General features: G+C 40.8%; 2 protein-coding genes across 8 annotated transcripts in view; both read right to left on the bottom strand.

The window, feature by feature from the left end:
* The window catches only part of LOC129869506 (uncharacterized), a 61,403-nt gene extending 52,221 nt beyond the window's left edge, over positions 1 to 9,182 (bottom strand). Inside the window, exons 1-3 of one of the 2 annotated variants that reach the window (XM_055943976.1) lie at positions 9,010 to 9,182; positions 8,797 to 8,880; positions 8,265 to 8,455 (exon numbers count right to left, since the gene is read on the bottom strand). In XM_055943976.1, coding sequence (XP_055799951.1) covers positions 8,265 to 8,455; positions 8,797 to 8,871 — 266 coding nt within the window. In that variant the 5' untranslated portion in view covers positions 8,872 to 8,880; positions 9,010 to 9,182. The remainder of the gene's footprint in view (positions 1 to 8,264; positions 8,456 to 8,796; positions 8,881 to 9,009) is intronic. The other variant, XM_055943977.1, reaches the window with a different exon arrangement.
* Positions 9,183 to 15,462: 6,280 nt separating this feature from the next.
* LOC129869505 (sex comb on midleg-like protein 2) overlaps positions 15,463 to 23,527 on the bottom strand; it is a 77,031-nt gene continuing 68,966 nt past the window's right edge. For 5 of the 6 annotated variants that reach the window (XM_055943972.1, XM_055943970.1, XM_055943973.1 and 2 more), the window contains one exon: positions 15,463 to 21,034. In XM_055943972.1, coding sequence (XP_055799947.1) covers positions 20,909 to 21,034 — 126 coding nt within the window. In that variant the 3' untranslated portion in view covers positions 15,463 to 20,908. The remainder of the gene's footprint in view (positions 21,035 to 23,527) is intronic. The other variant, XR_008761955.1, reaches the window with a different exon arrangement.

Below are 23,527 nucleotides of genomic sequence, written 5' to 3'. Positions count from 1 at the left end.
CCAATAGTTTATTAGGACTAAGACACCTCCTAACCCAATAGTTTATTAGGACCAAGACACCTCCTACACTAACCCAATAGTTTATTAGGACTAAGACACCTCCTACACTAACCCAATAGTTTATTAGGACTAAGACACCTCCTACACTAACCCAATAGTTTATTAGGACTAAGACACCTCCTACACTAACCCAATAGTTTATTAGGACTAAGACACCTCCTAACCCAATAGTTTAATAGGACTAAGACACCTCCTACACTAACCCAATAGTTTATTAGGACTAAGACACCTCCTAACCCAATAGTTTATTAGGACTAAGACACCTCCTAACCCAATAGTTTATTAGGACTAAGACACCTCTTACTCCTAACCCAATAGTTTATTAGGACTAAGACACCTCCTACACTAACCCAATAGTTTATTAGGACTAAGACACCTCCTACACTAACCCAATAGTTTATTAGGACTAAGACACCTCCTAACCCAATAGTTTATTAGGACTAAGACACCTCCTAACCCAATAGTTTATTAGGACTAAGACACCTCCTACACTAACCCAATAGTTTATTAGGACTAAGACACCTCCTACACTAACCCAATAGTTTATTAGGACTAAGACACCTCCTACACTAACCCAATAGTTTATTAGGACTAAAACACCTCCTACACTAACCCAATAGTTTATTAGGACTAAGACACCTCCTAACCCAATAGTTTATTAGGACAAAGACACCTCCTACACTAACCCAATAGTTTATTAGGACTAAGACACCTCCTACACTAACCCAATAGTTTATTAGGACTAAGACACCTCCTAACCCAATAGTTTATTAGGACTAAGACACCTCCTAACCCAATAGTTTATTAGGACTAAGGCACCTCCTACACTAACCCAATAGTTTATTAGGACTAAGACACCTCCTACACTAACCCAATAGTTTATTAGGACTAAGACACCTCCTAACACAATAGTTTATTAGGACTAAGACACCTCCTAACCCAATAGTTTATTAGGACAAAGACACCTCCTACACTAACCCAATAGTTTATTAGGACTAAGACACCTCCTACACTAACCCAATAGTTTAATAGGACTAAGACACCTCCTAACCCAATAGTTTATTAGGACTAAGACACCTCCTACACTAACCCAATAGTTTATTAGGACTAAGACACCTCCTAACCCAATAGTTTATTAGGACTAAGACACCTCCTAACCCAATAGTTTATTAGGACTAAGACACCTCCTAACCCAATAGTTTATTAGGACTAAGACACCTCCTAACCCAATAGTTTATTAGGACTAAGACATCTCCTACTCTAACCCAATAGTTTATTAGGACTTAGACACCTCCTACACTTACCCAATAGTTTATTAGGACTAAGACACCTCCCAACCCAATAGTTTATTAGGACTAAGACACCTCCTACACTAACCCAATAGTTTATTAGGACTAAGACACCTCCTACACTAACCCAATAGTTTATTAGGACTAAGACACCTCCTAACCCAATAATTTATTAGGACTAAGACACCTCCTAACCCAATAGTTTATTAGGACGAAGACACCTCCTACTCTAACCCAATAGTTTATTAGGACTAAGACACCTCCTAACCCAATAGTTTATTAGGACTAAGACACCTCCTAACCCAATAGTTTATTAGGACTAAGACACCTCCTAACCCAATAGTTTATTAGGACCAAGACACCTCCTACACTAACCCAATAGTTTATTAGGACTAAGACACCTCCTACACTAACCCAATAGTTTATTAGGACTAAGACACCTCCTAACCCAATAGTTTATTAGGACTAAGACACCTCCTACACTAACCCAATAGTTTATTAGGACTAAGACACCTCCTACACTAACCCAATAGTTTATTAGGACTAAGACACCTCCTACACTAACCCAATAGTTTATTAGGACTAAGACACCTCCTAACCCAATAGTTTATTAGGACTAAGACACCTCCTAACACAATAGTTTATTAGGACTAAGACACCTCCTACACTAACCCAATAGTTTATTAGGACTAAGACACCTCCTACACTAACCCAATAGTTTATTAGGACTAAGACACCTCCTACACTAACCCAATAGTTTATTAGGACTAAGACACCTCCTACACTAACCCAATAGTTTAATAGGACTAAGACACCTCCTAACCCAATAGTTTATTAGGACTAAGACACCTCCTACACTAACCCAATAGTTTATTAGGACTAAGACACCTCCTAACCCAATAGTTTATTAGGACTAAGACACCTCCTACACTAACCCAATAGTTTAATAGGACTAAGACACCTCCTAACCCAATAGTTTATTAGGACTAAGACACCTCCTAACCCAATAGTTTATTAGGACTAAGACACCTCCTAACCCAATAGTTTATTAGGACTAAGACACCTCCTAACCCAATAGTTTATTAGGACTAAGACACCTCCTACTCTAACCCAATAGTTTATTAGGACTTAGACACCTCCTACACTAACCCAATAGTTTATTAGGACTAAGACACCTCCTACTCTAACCCAATAGTTTATTAGGACTAAGACACCTCCTACACTAACCCAATAGTTTATTAGGACTAAGACACCTCCTAACCCAATAGTTTATTAGGACTAAGACCCCTCCGAACCCAATAGTTTATTAGGACTAAGACACCTCCTACACTAACCCAATAGTTTATTAGGACTAAGACACCTCCTACACTAACCCAATAGTTTATTAGGACTAAGACACCTCCTAACCCAATAGTTTATTAGGACTAAGACACCTCCTACACTAACCCAATAGTTTATTAGGACTAAGACACCTCCTACACTAACCCAATAGTTTATTAGGACTAAGACACCTCCTACACTAACCCAATAGTTTATTAGGACTAAGACACCTCCTAACCCAATAGTTTATTAGGACTAAGACACCTCCTAACCCAATAGTTTATTAGGACTAAGACACCTCTTACCCCTAACCCAATAGTTTATTAGGACTAAGACACCTCCTAACCCAATAGTTTAATAGGACTAAGACACCTCCTACACTAACCCAATAGTTTATTAGGACTAAGACACCTCCTAACCCAATAGTTTATTAGGACTAAGACACCTCCTAACCCAATAGTTTATTAGGACTAAGACACCTCTTACTCCTAACCCAATAGTTTATTAGGACTAAGACACCTCCTACACTAACCCAATAGTTTATTAGGACTAAGACACCTCCTACACTAACCCAATAGTTTATTAGGACTAAGACACCTCCTAACCCAATAGTTTATTAGGACTAAGACACCTCCTAACCCAATAGTTTATTAGGACTAAGACACCTCCTACACTAACCCAATAGTTTATTAGGACTAAGACACCTCCTAACCCAATAGTTTATTAGGACTAAGACACCTCCTACACTAACCCAATAGTTTATTAGGACTAAGACACCTCCTACACTAACCCAATAGTTTATTAGGACTAAGACACCTCCCAACCCAATAGTTTATTAGGACTAAGACACCTCCTAACCCAATAGTTTATTAGGAATAAGACACCTCCTACACTAACCCAATAGTTTATTAGGACTAAGACACCTCCTAACCCAATAGTTTATTAGGACTAAGACACCTCCTAACCCAATAGTTTATTAGGACTAAGACACCTCCTAACCCAATAGTTTATTAGGACTAAGACACCTCCTAACCCAATAGTTTATTAGGACTAAGACACCTCCTACACTAACCCAATAGTTTAATAGGACTAAGACACCTCCTAACCCAATAGTTTATTAGGACTAAGACACCTCCTACACTAACCCAATAGTTTATTAGGACTAAGACACCTCCTAACCCAATAGTTTATTAGGACCAAGACACCTCCTACACTTACCCAATAGTTTATTAGGACTAAGACACCTCCTACACTAACCCAATAGTTTATTAGGACTAAGACACCTCCTACACTAACCCAATAGTTTATTAGGACTAAGACACCTCCTACACTAACCCAATAGTTTATTAGGACTAAGACACCTCCTAACCCAATAGTTTATTAGGACTAAGACATCTCCTAACCCAATAGTTTATTAGGACTAAGACCACTCCTACACTAACCCAATAGTTTATTAGGACTAAGACACCTCCTACACTAACCCAATAGTTTATTAGGACTAAGACACCTCCTACACTAACCCAATAGTTTAATAGGACTAAGACACCTCCTAACCCAATAGTTTATTAGGACTAAGACACCTCCTACACTAACCCAATAGTTTATTAGGACTAAGACACCTCCTAACCCAATAGTTTATTAGGACTAAGACCCCTCCCAACCCAATAGTTTATTAGGACTAAGACACCTCCTACACTAACCCAATAGTTTATTAGGACTAAGACACCTCCTACACTAACCCAATAGTTTATTAGGACTAAGACACCTCCTAACCCAATAGTTTATTAGGACTAAGACACCTCCTAACCCAATAGTTTATTAGGACTAAGACACCTCCTACTCTAACCCAATAGTTTATTAGGACTAAGACACCTCCTAACCCAATAGTTTATTAGGACTAAGACACCTCCTAACCCAATAGTTTATTAGGACTAAGACACCTCCTAACCCAATAGTTTATTAGGACTAAGACACCTCTTACCCCTAACCCAATAGTTTATTAGGACTAAGACACCTCCTAACCCAATAGTTTAATAGGACTAAGACACCTCCTACACTAACCCAATAGTTTATTAGGACTAAGACACCTCCTAACCCAATAGTTTATTAGGACTAAGACCCCTCCTAACCCAATAGTTTATTAGGACTAAGACACCTCCTACACTAACCCAATAGTTTATTAGGACTAAGACACCTCCTACACTAACCCAATAGTTTATTAGGACTAAGACACCTCCTAACCCAATAGTTTATTAGGACTAAGACACCTCCTACACTAACCCAATAGTTTATTAGGACTAAGACACCTCCTACACTAACCCAATAGTTTATTAGGACTAAGACACCTCCTACACTAACCCAATAGTTTATTAGGACTAAGACACCTCCTAACCCAATAGTTTATTAGGACTAAGACACCTCTTACCCCTAACCCAATAGTTTATTAGGACTAAGACACCTCCTAACCCAATAGTTTAATAGGACTAAGACACCTCCTACACTAACCCAATAGTTTATTAGGACTAAGACACCTCCTAACCCAATAGTTTATTAGGACTAAGACCCCTCCTAACCCAATAGTTTATTAGGACTAAGACACCTCCTACACTAACCCAATAGTTTATTAGGACTAAGACACCTCCTACACTAACCCAATAGTTTATTAGGACTAAGACACCTCCTAACCCAATAGTTTATTAGGACTAAGACACCTCCTACACTAACCCAATAGTTTATTAGGACTAAGACACCTCCTACACTAACCCAATAGTTTATTAGGACTAAGACACCTCCTACACTAACCCAATAGTTTATTAGGACTAAGACACCTCCTAACCCAATAGTTTATTAGGACTAAGACACCTCTTACCCCTAACCCAATAGTTTATTAGGACTAAGACACCTCCTAACCCAATAGTTTAATAGGACTAAGACACCTCCTACACTAACCCAATAGTTTATTAGAACTAAGACACCTCCTAACCCAATAGTTTATTAGGACTAAGACACCTCCTAACCCAATAGTTTATTAGGACTAAGACACCTCTTACTCCTAACCCAATAGTTTAATAGGACTAAGACACCTCCTACACTAACCCAATAGTTTATTAGGACTAAGACACCTCCTACACTAACCCAATAGTTTATTAGGACTAAGACACCTCCTAACCCAATAGTTTATTAGGACTAAGACACCTCCTAACCCAATAGTTTATTAGGACTAAGACACCTCCTACACTAACCCAATAGTTTATTAGGACTAAGACACCTCCTAACCCAATAGTTTATTAGGACTAAGACACCTCCTAACCCAATAGTTTATTAGGACTAAGACACCTCCTAACCCAATAGTTTATTAGGACTAAGACACCTCCTACACTAACCCAATAGTTTATTAGGACTAAGACACCTCCTAACCCAATAGTTATTAGGACTAAGACACCTCCTAACCCAATAGTTTATTAGGACTAAGACACCTCCTAACCCAATAGTTTATTAGGACTAAGACACCTCCTAACCCAATAGTTTAATAGGACTAAGACACCTCCTACACTAACCCAATAGTTTATTAGGACTAAGACACCTCCTAACCCAATAGTTTATTAGGACTAAGACACCTCCTACACTAACCCAATAGTTTATTAGGACTAAGACACCTCTTAACCCTAACCCAATAGTTTATTAGGACTAAGACATCTCCTAACCCAATAGTTTAATAGGACTAAGACACCTCCTAACCCAATAGTTTAATAGGACTAAGACACCTCTTAACCCTAACCCAATAGTTTATTAGGACTAAGACATCTCCTAACCCAATAGTTTAATAGGACTAAGACACCTCCTAACCCAATAGTTTAATAGGACTAAGACACCTCTTAACCCTAACCCAATAGTTTATTAGGACTAAGACATCTCCCAACCCAATAGTTTATTAGGACTAAGACATCTCCGAACCCAATAGTTTAATAGGACTAAGACACCTCCTAACCCAATAGTTTATTAGGACTAAGACACCTCCCAACCCAATAGTTTATTAGGACTAAGACACCTCCCAACCCAATAGTTTATTAGGACTAAGACACCTCCTAACCCAATAGTTTATTAGGACTAAGACACCTCCTACACTAACCCAATAGTTTATTAGGACTAAGACACCTCCTACACTAACCCAATAGTTTATTAGGACTAAGACACCTCCTAACCCAATAGTTTATTAGGACTAAGACACCTCCTAACCCAATAGTTTATTAGGACTAAGACACCTCCTACACTAACCCAATAGTTTATTAGGACTAAGACACCTCCTAACCCAATAGTTTATTAGGACTAAGACACCTCCTACACTAACCCAATAGTTTATTAGGACTAAGACACCTCCTAACCCAATAGTTTATTAGGACTAAGACACCTCCTAACACAATAGTTTATTAGGACTACGACACCTCCTAACCCAATAGTTTATTAGGACTAAGACACCTCCTACACTAACACAATAGTTTATTAGGACTAAGACACCTCCTAACCCAATAGTTTATTAGGACTAAGACACCTCCTAACCCAATAGTTTATTAGGACTAAGACACCTCCTGACCCAATAGTTTATTAGGACTAAGACACCTCCTAACCCAATAGTTTATTAGGACTAAGACACCTCCTAACCCAATAGTTTATTAGGACTAAGACACCTCCTACACTAACCCAATAGTTTATTAGGACCAAGACACCTCCTTCTCTAAACCAATAGTTTATTAGGACTAAGACACCTCCTAACCCAATAGTTTATTAGGACCAAGACACCTCCTTCTTTAAACCAATAGTTTATTAGGACCAAGACACCTCCTTCTCTAAACCAATAGTTTATTAGGACCAAGACACCTCCTTCTCTAAACCAATAGTTTATTAGGACTAAGACACCTCCTAACCCAATAGTTTATTAGGACTAAGACACCTCCTACACTAACTCAATAGTTTAATAGGACTAAGACACCTCCTAACCCAATAGTTTATAAGGACCAAGACACCTCCTACACTAACCCAATAGTTTATTAGGACTAAGACACCTCCTACACTAACCCAATAGTTTAATAGGACTAAGACACCTCCTAACCCAATAGTTTATAAGGACCAAGACACCTCCTACACTAACCCAATAGTTTAATAGGACTAAGACACCTCCTAACCCAATAGTTTATTAGGACTAAGACACCTCCTACACTAACCCAATAGTTTATTAGGACTAAGACACCTCCTAACCCAATAGTTTATTAGGACTAAGACACCTCCTAACCCAATAGTTTATTAGGACTAAGACACCTCCTAACCCAATAGTTTATTAGGACTAAGACACCTCCTACACTAACCCATAGTTTATTAGGACTAAGACACCTCCTACACTAACCCCATAGTTTATTAGGACTAAGACACCTCCTACACTAACCCCATAGTTTATTAGGACTAAGACACCTCCTACTCTAACCCAATAGTTTATTAGGACTAAGACACCTCCTACTCTAACCCAAAAGTTTATTTCGTTCTAATTATGCTGTAGTTTCTTCCTCTTACTCAAAGTCAATGGTTTATTCTGACTAATTATACCGTAATGTATTGTGCAGAAACTCTTGCTCCACGTTGATGTCAGTGGTGGTCTTGTGTTTGGAGATGGGGGTCCTGCAAGCGCTGGGGAACTCAAAGTCCCAGTCACAGTTGACAGTCAGAGGCAGGACCAGGTCTGGCTTCCTGCAGGAGGCACAGCAGCATCGGGGGGCATGGCTCAGCAGACGATTCTTCTGAAGAAGTTAACAGGTTCACAACAATTTACTTCCAGGTGCATAAAGGGGCGAAATCTAAAGTTTAGCTATGTACTATTTGGGGTTAATATACTGTGTTCGTTCTGAAATGATAACAATATTACTAACCATAGTCAACAATATAAATATATTTATTATAAGATTAAGATCATTTTAACTAGTATTTTAGATTAGTTGAAATAGCTAAAACCTTCATTGATGGAACAAACCAACCTCCTGTAATGCCGGTGAATAAATCAAACTTAAGAAGTATCGTAACAAGAACGTTAGCTTGATAGCTAACTAAATAAAGGTTAGGGCTAAGTTAGTCAACTACTTGCCCTTGCATGCCCATCCAGGACTTTCTTGGAGTGGTTGTCCAAGACATTAAATGAGGCAAGAAGTCTGGTTGTCATCTTTAGACACTGAAATTACATCAGAAATACATTAGCAACATAGCTATATAACGTTATACTGTCAGTTGAGCTACTTAAGTGGCAGCTAACGTTAGCTATCAGCCAAACGGAGTTGGACATATCGTTGAACTTAAATACCTAGCTAGCTACCGTTTATGACACTGGTAGCCTGCTAACAACTTCCGTTACATCTTCCACACAGCCTTGACAGAATAGTTCCTCTCATTTAGCAAGCTAACTACAATCAGCTATCTTTCCAGCTCGCCAAACAACTAGCCATGTTAATGCATGCATCATGCCAGTTACCATAGCGACACACCAACAGGAGCCAACAGGGGAGACAGAAACAAGATGTGGTGGTAGAACAGCGCCCTCCTGTGGTTCAGTATAAGTTCGCAACGTTTCAATGCTATGGAACCCCGTTTGGGTCTTACGTGTAAAACAAAAATATATACTACTATACTGAACAAAAAATATAAACGCAGCATGTAAAGTGATGGTCCCATTTTTCATGAGCTGAAATAAAATATCCCAGATATGTTCCATATGCATAAAAAGCTTATTTCTTTCACATGTTGTGCACAAATTTGTTACATCCCTGTTCGTGAGCATTTCATCTATGCCAAGATAATTAATCCACCTGACAGGTGTGTCATATGAAGAATTTGAAAACAGCATGATCATTACACAGGTGCACCTTTTGCTGGGGATAATAAAAGGCCACTCTACAATGTGCAGTTTGGTCACACAACACAATGCCACAGATGTCTCAAGTTTTGAGGAAGCGTGCAATTGGCATGCTGACTGCAGGAATGTCCATCAGAGCTGTTGGCAGAGAATTGAAAGTCAATTTCTCTACCATAAGCCTCCTCCAACATCATTTTAGAAAATTGTCCAGTACGTCCAACCGGTCTCACAACCGCAGACCGCGTAAACCACGCAATCTCATGACCTCCACATCCGGCTTCTTCACCTGCGGGATCGTCTGAGACCAGCCACCCACACAGCTGATGAAACTGGAGTATTTCTGTCTGTAATAAAGCCCTTTTGTGGGGGGAAAAAATGATTCTGATTGGCTGGGCCTGGCTCCCAAGTGGGTGGGCCTATGCCCTCCCATGGCTGTGCCCATTCTGATTGGCTGGGCCTATGCCCTCCCATGGCTGTGCCCATTCTGATTGGCTGGGCCTATGCCCTCCCATGGCTGTGCCCATTCTGATTGGCTGTGCCCATTCCCAGTCATGTGAAATTCATAGATTTGGGGCTAAATCATTTCAATTGACTGATTTCTTTATGAGTTCTAACTCAGTAATATCGTTCAAATTGTTGCATGTTGCATTTACAACTCAAACCTACACACACTGATGGAAAAAGTACCCAATTTTCATACTTGAGTTAAAGTAAAGATAACTTATTAAAAGTAAATGACTCAAGTACAAGTCACCCAGTAAAATACTACTTGAGTCTAAAAGTATTTCGTTTTAAATGTACTTCAGTATCAAAAGTAAAAAGTATAAATAATTCAACCTTTCTTATATTAAGCAAACCAGACTACACAATTTAATTCTTTATTTATTTACGAATAGCCAGGGGCAATTCAACACCCAGACAATTTACAAATGAAGCATTTGTGTTTAGTGAGTTTGCCAGATCAGAGGCAGTAGGGATGGCCTGGGATGCTCTCTTGATAAGTGCGTGAATTAGACAATTTTCCTGTCCTGCTAAGCATTCAAAATGTAAGGAGTACTTTTGGGTGTCAGGGAAAATGTAAGGAGTAAAAAGTACCTTATTTTCTTTAGGAAGTTGTCAGGAATATAAATTGTAATGTACAGATAACCCAAAAAATACTTAAGTAGTACTTTAAACCACCACTTGTGTATCAATCTGATTGATTGTGTTGTGCAGTAAGCAGGCTCAGGTGTATAACTGTGGCTCCTTCCACCTTCAAAGAATAGGCAAGAGGACCAACCATGTACACTATATATACAAAAGTATGTGGACACCCCTTCAAATTAGTGGATTTGGCTATTTCAGACACACCCGTTGCTGACAGGTATATAAAATCCAGCGCGCAGCCATGTAATCTCCATAGACAGACATTGGAAGTAGAATGGCCTTACTGAAAAGCTCAGTGATTTTCGACTTTCAACCGTCATAGGATGCCACCTTTCGAACAAGTCAGTTTCTGCCCTGCTAGAGCTGGTCAACTGTAAGTGCTGTTATTGTAAAGTATTGTAGGCCACACAAGCGCACAGAACAGGACCGCCGAGTGCTGAAGTGCGTAGCGTGTAAAAATCATCTGTCCTCGGTTGCAACACTCACTACCGAGTTTCAAACTGCCTCTGGAAGCAACGTCAGCACAAGAACTGTTCTGTCCGGAGCTTCATGAAATGGGTTTCCATGACCGAGCAGCGCACACAAGACTAAGATCACCATACGCAATGCCCAAACGTCAGCTGGAGTGGTGTAAAGCTCGCCGCCATTGGACTCTGGAGCAGCGGAAACCCGTTCTCCGGAGTGGAGTCATACTTCACCATCCGGCAGTCCGACGGACGAATCTGGGTTTGGCGGATGCAAGGAGAACGCTACCTGTCCCAATGCATAGTGCCAACTAAAGTTTAGTGGAGGGGGAATAATGGTCTGGAGCTGTTTTTCATGGTTCCAGCTAGGACCCTTAGTTCCAGTGAAGGGAAATATTAAAGCTACAGCATACAATGACATTCTAGACTATTCTGTGCTCCGAACTTTGTGGCAACAGTTTGGGGAAGGCCTTTCCTGTTTCAGCATGACAATGTTCCTGTGCACAAGGCGAGGTCCATACAGACATAGTTTGTCGATATCGGTGTTGAAGAACTTGACTGGCCTGCACAGAGCCCTGACCTCAACCCCATCAAACACCTTTGGGATGAATTGGAACACCGACTGTGAGCCAGGCCTAATCGCCCAACATCAGTGCTCGACCTCACTAATGCTCTTGTGGCTGAATGGAAGCAAGTCCCTGCAGCAATGTTCCAACATCTAGTGGAAAGCCTCCCCAGAAGAGTGGAGGCTGTTATAGCAGTATTATTGACTGTATGTTTGTTTTACTCCATGTGTAACTATGTGTTGTTGTATGTGTTGAACTGCTTTGCTTTATCTTGGCCAGGTCGCAATTGTAAATGAGAACGTGTTCTCAATTTGCCTACCTGGTTAAATAAAGGTGAAATAAAAAAATAAAAAAATGTTCCAACATCTAGTGGAAATCCTTCCCAGAAGAGTGGAGGCTGTTATAGCAGCAATGTTCCTACATCTAGTGGAAAGCCTTCCCAGAAGAGTGGAGGCTGTTATACCAGCAATGTTCCAACATCTAGTGGAAAGCCTTCCCAGAAGAGTGGAGGCTGTTATAGCAGCAATGTTCCAACATCTAGTGGAAATCATTCCCAGAAGAGTGGAGGCTGTTATAGCAGCAATGTTCCAACATCTAGTGGAAAGCCTTCCCAGAACAGTGGAGGCTGTTATAGCAGCAATGTTCCAACATCTAGTGGAAAGCCTTCCCAGAAGAGTGGAGGCTGTTATAGCAGCAATGTTCCAACATCTAGTGGAAAGTCTTCCCAGAAGAGTGGAGGCTGTTATAGCAGCAATGTTCCAACATCTAGTGGAAAGCCTTCCCAGAAGAGTGGAGGCTGTTATAGCAGCAATGTTCCAACATCTAGTGGAAAGTCTTCCCAGAAGAGTGGATGCTGTTATAACAGCAATGTTCCAACATCTAGTGGAAAGCCTTCCCAGAAGAGTGGGGGCTGTTATAGCAGCAATGTTCCAACATCTAGTGGAAATCCTTCCCAGAATGGAGACTGCTGTTAAAGCAAATGGGGGACCAACTCCATATTAATGCCCATGATTTTGGAATGAAATGTTCGAGGTGACCACATACTTTTGGTCGTGTAGTGTATGTAACTCCGCTATATTGTTTATCCTTATCTGTCTGTGCATGTTTTTCAGCATAACGTACTCTGCAGACATTCAGTGTGGACACCAGGTGAGGCAACACACACATTCCTGTTGAACACTCTTTTAATACCTTATTTTCTCAATAAATCTATCCTTCCCTCTCCCCTAGGTTATATCAGCTGTACCGGTGAACACCTCCCGCTTCTGAAATGCCTGACAGAGGGCACAGCATGATCAAAGGTAAGAGGTCACTTGGCCGGGTAAACAGGACATATTAAAGAAATGCTTTACGTTGAAACACAGAGATGTAGTAGAACCAGAGTTAATGATCCAAGGTCAGTTTTGTATTTCACCCCCTGATGATTATGATGACTGACAGTATTAACAGGAATAATACTTGTATTTTTCCGTCTCTCGTCTGCAGGTGTGTTTTGATGTGAGCGAGGATTCCAACCCCCAGTCCCGTCATCGCCACCTCACCTCCTCTAAGATATCCCTTGAACCAACTGGGGGCCCAAGGCTGGTTAGGAGAGACCGCTAGAGACACTTATGTAATTGTAATGACCTGAGAGAATATGAAGTTCAGTAGCACTGTAATTCATTAATCATGTGTCGTCGTCCCAGCTCCTCTCCCCACCTCTTCTTTCTTCCTCTGTTGTTTTAATGCACACCAGATGTGCATCGAAGTACAGATTGAACTTGTATTTATAATGCATTTATAACACTTGGATAATGAACTTCCAATAAAGCATTTCACATTCTCTATTGGTTGATATTAGTCTCTAATTTGGTGAAATACTACACCTATCCTGTGTCCTCAGATCAGATGAAGGAAATTAGAGATAAACCTGTTTGATAGTATTTACATGATGCATAGGAAGTGTAGTGTACAGTTTTTTAAATTCTGTGTGTGTGTATATATATAAAAATAATACACGCAGATACAGCACCAAAGACGAGTTTGAAACTCCTGATATTGGATATGACTGAAATGTCTCAGACTAAGTTCGTCCTAATTATTTCAAAGACTAAAAGCATTGTACTTGGGACAAATTCACTAAACCCTAAACCTCAACTAAATTGTGTAATAAATGAGCAAGTTGAGGTGACTAAATTGAAGTAACTCTGAATTGTAAACTGTCATGGTCAACACATATTGATACAACAGTGGCTAAGATGGGGAGAAGTCAGTCCATAATGAAACACTGCACTGCCTTCTTATCAACAAGGCAAGTCCAACAGGCTCTCGTTTTGTGGCACTGTTCAGTCATGTGGTCAGGTGCCACAAAGAGGGACATAGGAAAATTGCAATTGGCAGCACTGCTGGACCTTGGATGTACACAGACAGCAAACAATCAATAATATGCATGTCAATCTCTCCTGGCTCAAAGTAGAGGAGAGATTGACTTCATCACTACTTGTATTTGCGAGAGGTTGAACATGTTGAAAGCACCGAGCTGTCTAAACTACTGGCACACAGCTTATTTCTCTACACCCTACGAATGTTCAGTGTTGCCAACTTAGCGACTTTGTCGCTATATTTAGCGAGTATTCAGACCCCTCTAGTGACACATTTTCAAAAAAGCGACCAGCCACAAATCTAGCGACTTTTTCTGGTGTTATTGGAGACTTTTGTTGACTCTGACGTGAAAGCACGTATCGTTCTTACTCTTCTCAACGAGCAGCGGCTGCTGCCGTGGGCCCCATCCCTGTCCCAAAGCACTCACAGCCGGCTCAGTCCTCGCGCAGCAGTCCCTCCCAGCTGCAGTCAGAGCAGGAGATGTTCACCCCTCCGAGTCCAGACTGCAAATGAATCGCGCATGCGGGAAGCCACCGCTGGCTGATCCCGCCCTGGCTTACAAGAAAAAACAATTAACCTGATTTAGGACCAGACTAGTTAACATAATTTTCTCACATTGCCATTGACAGTTTTTTCTATTGTCTCTTTTTGGTTCATTTAGATTGTTAATGTAGATTGTATACAAAAACAAAACAAAAAATGTTATGGTTAAACATTTTCATGTTTTACTGTGACTTATTGTAGGCTCCTAAGTGGACCATAAGGTTAAAAACAAAACCAAATGAAGAAAAATAAAATAAAATAAAAAACAAAAAAATCGAAAATTAAAAACTAAGTAGTTCCGCCAGTGTCTCCAGAGGGTCACTTTTGCCGGTCCCAAGCCCGGATAAAGGAGGGTTGGAATTGTGACATTAAAAAAAACAAGAATCGACAGAAGAAAGTTAATTTGTAGTTCTAAACATATTTTGGGTGTTTTTTACTCACTTTTTGTCTCTCCCACCATGTTATTCCGCTCTTCTACAGCTTCAATCACAATTACATGCACATGGCCAATTATGCAAACTAGGCGATGACGTCATTATGCGACTTTTAGGACAGCCAGTAGCTACTTTCCTTACTGAGGAGTTGGCGACACTGCAAATGTTGCGCCTCTTGTCGAGATCAGTGGTGTCTTCATAGTACTTCGCCTGGTTGGAAAGATAAAATCAAATCTCAGAGGGATGCCATTGAAGTGCAAGCTACATACATACAGAAAGCTACATTAACAGTTAGCTAGCTAACGTTAGCTAAATTAAACTGTCTGGCTAGTGTTGATAATTGGATATGGAGAAGGGCGAGCCGGTCAAGGATCGATTCAGACAAGGTGATAAATTGTATGACAAGCGACAGTTTAATTATGAGTAAAGATATCTGGTACAAGCGTATACGGACTCGTTCCTTCGGCTCATAGAGAACCTCCAGAAAAAGCCCAGATAACAGAATGCATAGACATTTTATACAACACAGAAAGTAGGTTGAGTCTGGAAGTTCTGGTCCTCTGGTTGGTTCTGGACAGGTTGTTGTCTTCTCAGATTGGTCCTGATGAGCTGGGCGTCATCCTTCTGAGTCTTGTAGCAAAAGTTCTTTGTTATCAAATGTTCAGCTAAGCAGGAGATTTTGTGTGTGCGTAGTCAGCCCTCTGTCCTTGGGTGTGTCTGTGGGTCTCTGTATCTTTTTATAAGTTTGTGAGAAACCCTGCTTAAAAAGAAGTTAGTTATAACAATGTAATAGCAATATGCTTGTGTTATTTTAAATGGTATTTATTACACTAGCTAGCTAGATGGTTAGCTGACTAGGCAGGCTGAGTACATTAGCTAGCTAAATAAGTACTGTAGCTAGCAACGTCAAATCTAAAAACAGCTGAAATGATTTATTCCTATTGAACAATATTTTCTTATATAAAGACAAATATATGGTAAAAAAAAAAAGTGTTCTCTTTCCAGTCCTCTGAAGCAGCAGGTTGTCACCGTCAAAAACACCGTCCTTGAAGAGCAATTCTGAGGTAATCATTTTGTGCGGACTGAGCGAGCGCTTCTGAGGTGAAATAGCACTAGAACTTCCCGCGTCTTGTGTCCTACGCGACCGCTACGAGGTATAACAGAGCTAAGCAACCAGTATAACAACGGACGCTTTGGTTCATTACGTAGGCCAGTCAGAATGGAGCAAATTCTAGTAGCCCTAGCAACCGAAGCTAGAACTCATCGAATCCAATTGTGACACAGGGGGACACTTTTTTTGGCAGGTGGTTACTATTTGGCATATTATATTTGGTATTTTCCAGAATTCTGTTAGATGTTATTTTTCCTGATTTTTGTTTCTGTTTCACAGTTTATTTCAATATTACAGTTATTCATAAAGGAACAACAAACATTGATCTTTTGAGAGCATGTTAATGCTTAAAATCATATCAGAAGACACATTTTGATGTCTGGAAAAAACAAACAAATCAATCGTTTTTGTGTAATTCCCCTTTAATTGCGAAATGTATAGAGAAATGTGTTTGTCTAGACATGTTTCTGTTAGGCCTACTGCTGCTGCATATGTTATGGCAGTTTGCAAAACAATGACCACCCAATTGAACCAAATAATCATGATATCTTTGTCAGGTAAGCCTACCTCGCAGTTAACATTTAATTAAGAAGGTTTTTGGGCAAAGTCTGTCTACCCACAAGACCATTACAATTACTAGCATCTCTAATAGGCTACATATTGAGTGATCGACAAATGCGCTCACCAAACAGACAGAGGCAATATTGCTAGAAATTATTTGGCTGATTGCTATTGTGTTAGGTTTGGCTTTTCAAGCCAATAGTGGCTAACAAGGGCTGGGATAATATCAATTTTGGCTTTGATTGGTTAGTAGCCGGGAGATTTTTGTTTATGACAGTTTGTGATGGAACATATTTAAAAAGTGCATGATCTTTCAGAATTACATGGCGAGCTCACAGGTGGGCTGGTAGCTACTTGTAGCTCACGGTGTACCTGTTGGAGACCATGGCTCCGGACCATACACCATAACAAGAGGACACAAGCTGTTTCCATTTGGGAGATCTATTAAACAGAAAATACACTTTTATTTCAGGTGTGACTTTTTAAAACAAGCATGACTTACAGCATCTTTTTCAAGTAAATTGAGCTGCTTTAAAAGACTTTAACAAGAACATTGTGTTCTTATGTTGCTTTATGGCACAACGAGTCCTTAACTTCAACTCACCAACCACAGAAGAATGGTATAGAATACCCAGAACAGAATGCTACAACAGTTTCTATTAACTAAGACCCCCTGAGAGATCTCAAATTAAAGCAAGGCAGGTTCTGTTGTATTATGTTGAGGGCGTTTCAACTAAAAGATATATAAAGCATTAAAAAGGCAGTATGAAATATATTGTCCCTCCCTCAACCATAATCTTCACATTTCTACTTATATATAATCTCATTAAAATATGTATTTTTCTACAAAAATGTACATTCTTGTGTCTGATACTTATGGTTAAACCCATAAATCTGTTTTAACAAATGGTCCAACTGACAACATGAAGCCCTGAAGGGACCAATAACAGGTGAGGATATCTCCGACTCGGACTGGTACTAATATTAAAAGACGCTACACACAGGATTTTTTGTAGAATTTTTGCATTGTAAATTCAGACTGTGTGTTATTTAGTGGAAATTATTTGTTTGTAATTCCCTGGTTGCTAAAGTTTGCTCAATTTCAGTTTATGTGAGAAAACAAGCACTGAATAGTGTAGGGAATCATTGTACAATTTAAATTGCAGGGCGATTCCCACTAGATAACACAGTCACAAAGTCAAAACTTTTACATTTTGAGGCTAATATCACAGTCAAGCCCAACACTGGCCGGTAAGCAATACTGTGAAACACACCATCATTCCACTATTTCTGCAGATATATTATGGACATTCTGAAATTACAACACTATTTATTTTTATCCTGTGTGTAGCACCTTTAATATCAAACTGAAACCTAGATAGAAAGCTCTTTAATATGATGTCCCCTTTACTCTTGAAACTAGAACGAGCTGTCATCTGAAATAACTTCTAGAATCACTGAGCTGTCATCTGAAATAACTTCTAGAATCACTGATCTGTCATCTGAAATAACTTCTAGAATCACTGAGCTGTCATCTGAAATAACTTCTGGAAATAAATGTAAATAAATCTTTCTAGACAGTTCTGTATTGATGAAAACTGGACAAAGCCTCTGTGCTTGACACCACCAGTAGGGGCGATCTCTTTTACCAGCATGACCTTCATTAATCCCCACATCAAACATCCCAGTCACAGGGAATCCAGCAAGGCACACTCACAGGGAATTAGAGTTTCAAAAGACCTGTCTGAATATCTCCACTGGTCGGAGGTTGACGGTCTGTCAGTCTGACAGGCATTAGATATAACGTCTAGCTGTTTAAGACAATGGCCATCTTACATTGGGGAAAGTCACCTGCTCACACTAGTAACACATTTCACCCTTTACCATGAGAGGCTAGTGACCGTCATGGCGGTCCGTCATGGCAACAGGGTCTACCTTAAACTGCAGATCATCCAGCATCATGGACACATTATTGAAATAGACAACATTCTGCAGCTGTAAACAGGTTTAGCTTCTAATATCATCACTGTTACATTTATATACACATCCTCCTTATTAACAGGATATTAATAATAAAAAAACATAAGGGCATAGAAGAAAACATTGTACATCTTTGGGATCCAGAAGCAGGATCAAACATTACTCAGTAAAAAGTCTTAGCATGTCCTTGTGTAGGTTAGTCAGTCTGTGCTATTCAATGTAAACACCATGGAGAGTCTGTTGCTTTGGGATCCAACCAATCACAGCCTTCTCTGTTTGGCGTGCCCAGCTCTGATTGGCTGGGGAGGAGATGAGGTAATGTAGTGTCAGCGATGCACACCGTGTGTTTCCATGTTTCCACACTGTCTGTAGAGGCATGTTACCACAGATAACATAACCGGAGTGAGAGAGCTCAGAGATAAAGAGGGCTTAGGGCAGGCTGGGGGCTAGAGTTGGAGGGGGCTGTGTGCCCCCGAAGAGACTGTTAAAGGTTGAATATTGGGTCACCTGTAAGGGTGAGGTGAGGTTGAATATTGGGTCACCTGTAAGGGTGAGGTGAGGTTGAATATTGGGTCACCTGTAAGGGTGAGGTGAGGTTGAATATTGGGTCACCTGTAAGGGTGAGGTGAGGTTGAATATTGGGTCACCTGTAAGGGTGAGGTGAGGTTGAATATTGGGTCACCTGTAAGGGTGAGGTGAGGTTGAATATTGGGTCACCTGTAAGGGTGAGGTGAGGTTGAATATTGGGTCACCTGTAAGGGTGAGGTGAGGTTGAATATTGGGTCACCTGTAAGGGTGAGGTGAGGTTGAATATTGGGTCACCTGTAAGGGTGAGGTGAGGTTTAATATTGAATATTGGGTCACCTGTAAGGGACGCTGTGGGACATTCTGTGGTAGGGTGAGCTGTGTTTCACCTGGGGTCTGTGAGGCTGGTCTAATCTGGAACCTGCTACAGTTTTCCCTGTTTCAACCTGTGTCTTTCAGCTCGACAGTTTCCCCCGTTTCAGCTCGACAGTTTCCCCCGTTTCAGCTCGACAGTTTCCCCCGTTTCAGCTCGACACTTTCCCCCGTTTCAGCTCGACACTTTCCCCCGTTTCAGCTCGACACTTTCCCCCGTTTCAGCTCGACACTTTCCCCCGTTTCAGCTCGACACTTTCCCCCGTTTCAGCTCGACAGTTTCCCCCGTTTCAGCTCGACAGTTTCCCCCGTTTCAGCTCGACAGTTTCCCCCGTTTCAGCTCGACAGTTTCCCCCGTTTCAGCTCGACAGTTTCCCCTGGTTCAGCTTGACAGTTTCCTCTGTTTCAGTCCGTTTTATCTCTATCGTTTCCCCTGTTCTTGTCTGTGTTTCAGCTCTACAGTTTCTCCTGTTCAGCTCTACTATTTGCCCTGTTTCAGTCTGTTACAGTTCTACAGTTTCAGCCCTACAGTTAGCCCTGTTTGTCTGTGTTTCAGCTCTCCAGTTTCATCTCTAAAGTTTTCCCTGTTTCAGTATATGTGTTTCAGCTCTCCAGTTTGCCCTGTTCCATTCTGTGTTTCAGCTCTCCAGTTTGCCCTGTTCCATTCTGTCACGTTCCTGACCTATTTCTGTTAGTTTGTTGTATGTGTTAGTTGGTCAGGACGTGAGTTTGGGTGGGCATTCTATGTTTTCTGTTTCTATGTTGGTTTAGGGTTGCCTGGTATGGCTCTTAATTAGAGGCAGGTGTTTGGCGTTCCTCTAATTGAGAGTCATATTTAGGTAGGTTGTTTCACAGTGTTCGTGGTGGGTGGTTGTCTCCTGTGTCAGTGTTTGTCGCACCATACGGGACTGTTCGGTTTGTTTTTTGTACATCGTCATTTTGTGTAGTCTATTTTCCCTGTTCGTGCGTTCTTCGTGTTCAATGTAAGTTCGTCGTCCAGGTCTGTCTACTCCGTTTGTTGTTTTGTTAGTTATAGTGAAGTTCGTGTTTTTTCGTCTTGTCTTTAAATAAATTATGTGTTCACAACCCGCTGCGCCTTGGTTCCATCACTACTCCTCCTTTTCGGTTGAAGAGGAGGAGGACTACCGTTACACATTCTGTGTTTCAGCTCTCCAGTTTGCCCTGTTCCATTCTGTGTTTCAGCTCTCCAGTTTGCCCTGTTCCATTCTGTGTTTCAGCTCTCCAGTTTCACCTCTCCAGTTTGTCCTGTTCCATTCTGTTTCAGCTCTACAATTTGCCCTGTTTCAGGCGCTCTATGTGGTGACACAGCTTCAAAGCGGGCCCCAGTTTCAGACCCATGTACTTCATCACCATGTCACTCCTCAGCAGCATCAGGGCCTTGCCGTCAATCTCCTGAGGATGGACAGACACGCAGGCAGAAAGACAGGAGAGAGAGACAGGCAGAGAGAGAGAGAGACAGAGAGAAAAATAAACCAGGATTAGCATCATTCAGAAGAAACCATGCACACGGGTATAAAACCATTTAAAACAGTCGTTTTCCCACTGTTCTAGTGGTTATAACTCTATTGTCAGTAGTAACAGCAGTTTTCCCTCTGGTGGTTATAACTCTATGGTCAGTAATAACAGCAGTTTTCCCTCTACTCTAGTGGTTATAACACCACGGTCAGTAATAACAGCAGTTTTCCCTCTACTCTAGTGGTTATAACACCACGGTCAGTAATAACAGCAGTTTTCCCTCTACTCTAGTGGTTATAACGCCACGGTCAGTAATAACAGCAGTTTTCCCTCTACTCTAGTGGTTATAACTCTATGGTCAGTAATAACAGCAGTTTTCCCTCTACTCTAGTGGTTATAACACCACGGTCAGTAATAACAGCAGTTTTCCCTCTACTCTAGTGGTTATAACACCACGGTCAGTAATAACAGCAGTTAACACCACGGTCAGTAATAACAGCAGTTTTCCCTCTACTCTAGTGGTTATAACACCACGGTCAGTAATAACAGCAGTTTTCCCTCTACTCTAGTGGTTATAACACCACGGTCAGTAATAACAGCAGTTTTCCCTCTACTCTAGTGGTTATAACACCACGGTCAGTAATAACAGCAGTTTTCCCTCTACTCTAGTGGTTATAACACCACGGTCAGTAATAACAGCAGTTTTCCCTCTACTCTAGTGGTTATAACGCCACGGTCAGTAATAACAGCAGTTTTCCCTCTACTCTAGTGGTTATAACACCACGGTCAGTAATAACAGCAGTTTTCCCTCTACTCTAGTGGTTATAACACCACGGTCAGTAATAACAGCAGTTTTCCCTCTACTCTAGTGGTTATAACACCACGGTCAGTAATAACAGCAGTTTTCCCTCTACTCTAGTGGTTATAACGCCACGGTCAGTAATAACAGCAGTTTTCCCTCTACTCTAGTGGTTATAACACCACGGTCAGTAATAACAGCAGTTTTCCCTCTACTCTAGTGGTTATAACACCACGGTCAGTAATAACAGCAGTTTTCCCTCTACTCTAGTGGTTATAACGCCACGGTCAGTAATAACAGCAGTTTTCCCTCTACTATAGTGGTTATAACTCTATGGTCAGTAATAACAGCAGTTTTCCCTCTACTCTAGTGGTTATAACACCACGGTCAGTAATAACAGCAGTTTTCCCTCTACTCTAGTGGTTATAACACCACGGTCAGTAATAACAGCAGTTAACACCACGGTCAGTAATAACAGCAGTTTTCCCTCTACTCTAGTGGTTATAACACCACGGTCAGTAATAACAGCAGTTTTCCCTCTACTCTAGTGGTTATAACACCACGGTCAGTAATAACAGCAGTTTTCCCTCTACTCTAGTGGTTATAACACCACGGTCAGTAATAACAGCAGTTTTCCCTCTACTCTAGTGGTTATAACACCATGGTCAGTAATAACAGCAGTTTTCCCTCTACTCTAGTGGTTATAACACCACGGTCAGTAATAACAGCAGTTTTCCCTCTACTCTAGTGGTTATAACGCCACGGTCAGTAATAACAGCAGTTTTCCCTCTACTCTAGTGGTTATAACTCTATGGTCAGTAATAACAGCAGTTTTCCCTCTACTCTAGTGGTTATAACACCACGGTCAGTAATAACAGCAGTTTTCCCTCTACTCTAGTGGTTATAACACCACGGTCAGTAATAACAGCAGTTAACACCACGGTCAGTAATAACAGCAGTTTTCCCTCTACTCTAGTGGTTATAACACCACGGTCAGTAATAACAGCAGTTTTCCCTCTACTCTAGTGGTTATAACGCCACGGTCAGTAATAACAGCAGTTTTCCCTCTACTCTAGTGGTTATAACTCTATGGTCAGTAATAACAGCAGTTTTCCCTCTACTCTAGTGGTTATAACACCACGGTCAGTAATAACAGCAGTTTTCCCTCTACTCTAGTGGTTATAACACCACGGTCAGTAATAACAGCAGTTAACACCACGGTCAGTAATAACAGCAGTTTTCCCTCTACTCTAGTGGTTATAACACCACGGTCAGTAATAACAGCAGTTTTCCCTCTACTCTAGTGGTTATAACACCACGGTCAGTAATAACAGCAGTTTTCCCTCTACTCTAGTGGTTATAACACCACGGTCAGTAATAACAGCAGTTTTCCCTCTACTCTAGTGGTTATAACACCACGGTCAGTAATAACAGCAGTTTTCCCTCTACTCTAGTGGTTATAACGCCACGGTCAGTAATAACAGCAGTTTTCCCTCTACTCTAGTGGTTATAACTCTATGGTCAGTAATAACAGCAGTTTTCCCTCTACTCTAGTGGTTATAACACCACGGTCAGTAATAACAGCAGTTTTCCCTCTACTCTAGTGGTTATAACACCACGGTCAGTAATAA

Source organism: Salvelinus fontinalis, chromosome 14 (genome assembly GCF_029448725.1).
Source record: "Salvelinus fontinalis isolate EN_2023a chromosome 14, ASM2944872v1, whole genome shotgun sequence".
NCBI lineage: Eukaryota > Metazoa > Chordata > Actinopteri > Salmoniformes > Salmonidae > Salvelinus > Salvelinus fontinalis.
The sequence above is the reverse complement of the archived record's forward strand: the minus strand, read 5'-3'. Positions and strand labels throughout refer to the sequence as shown.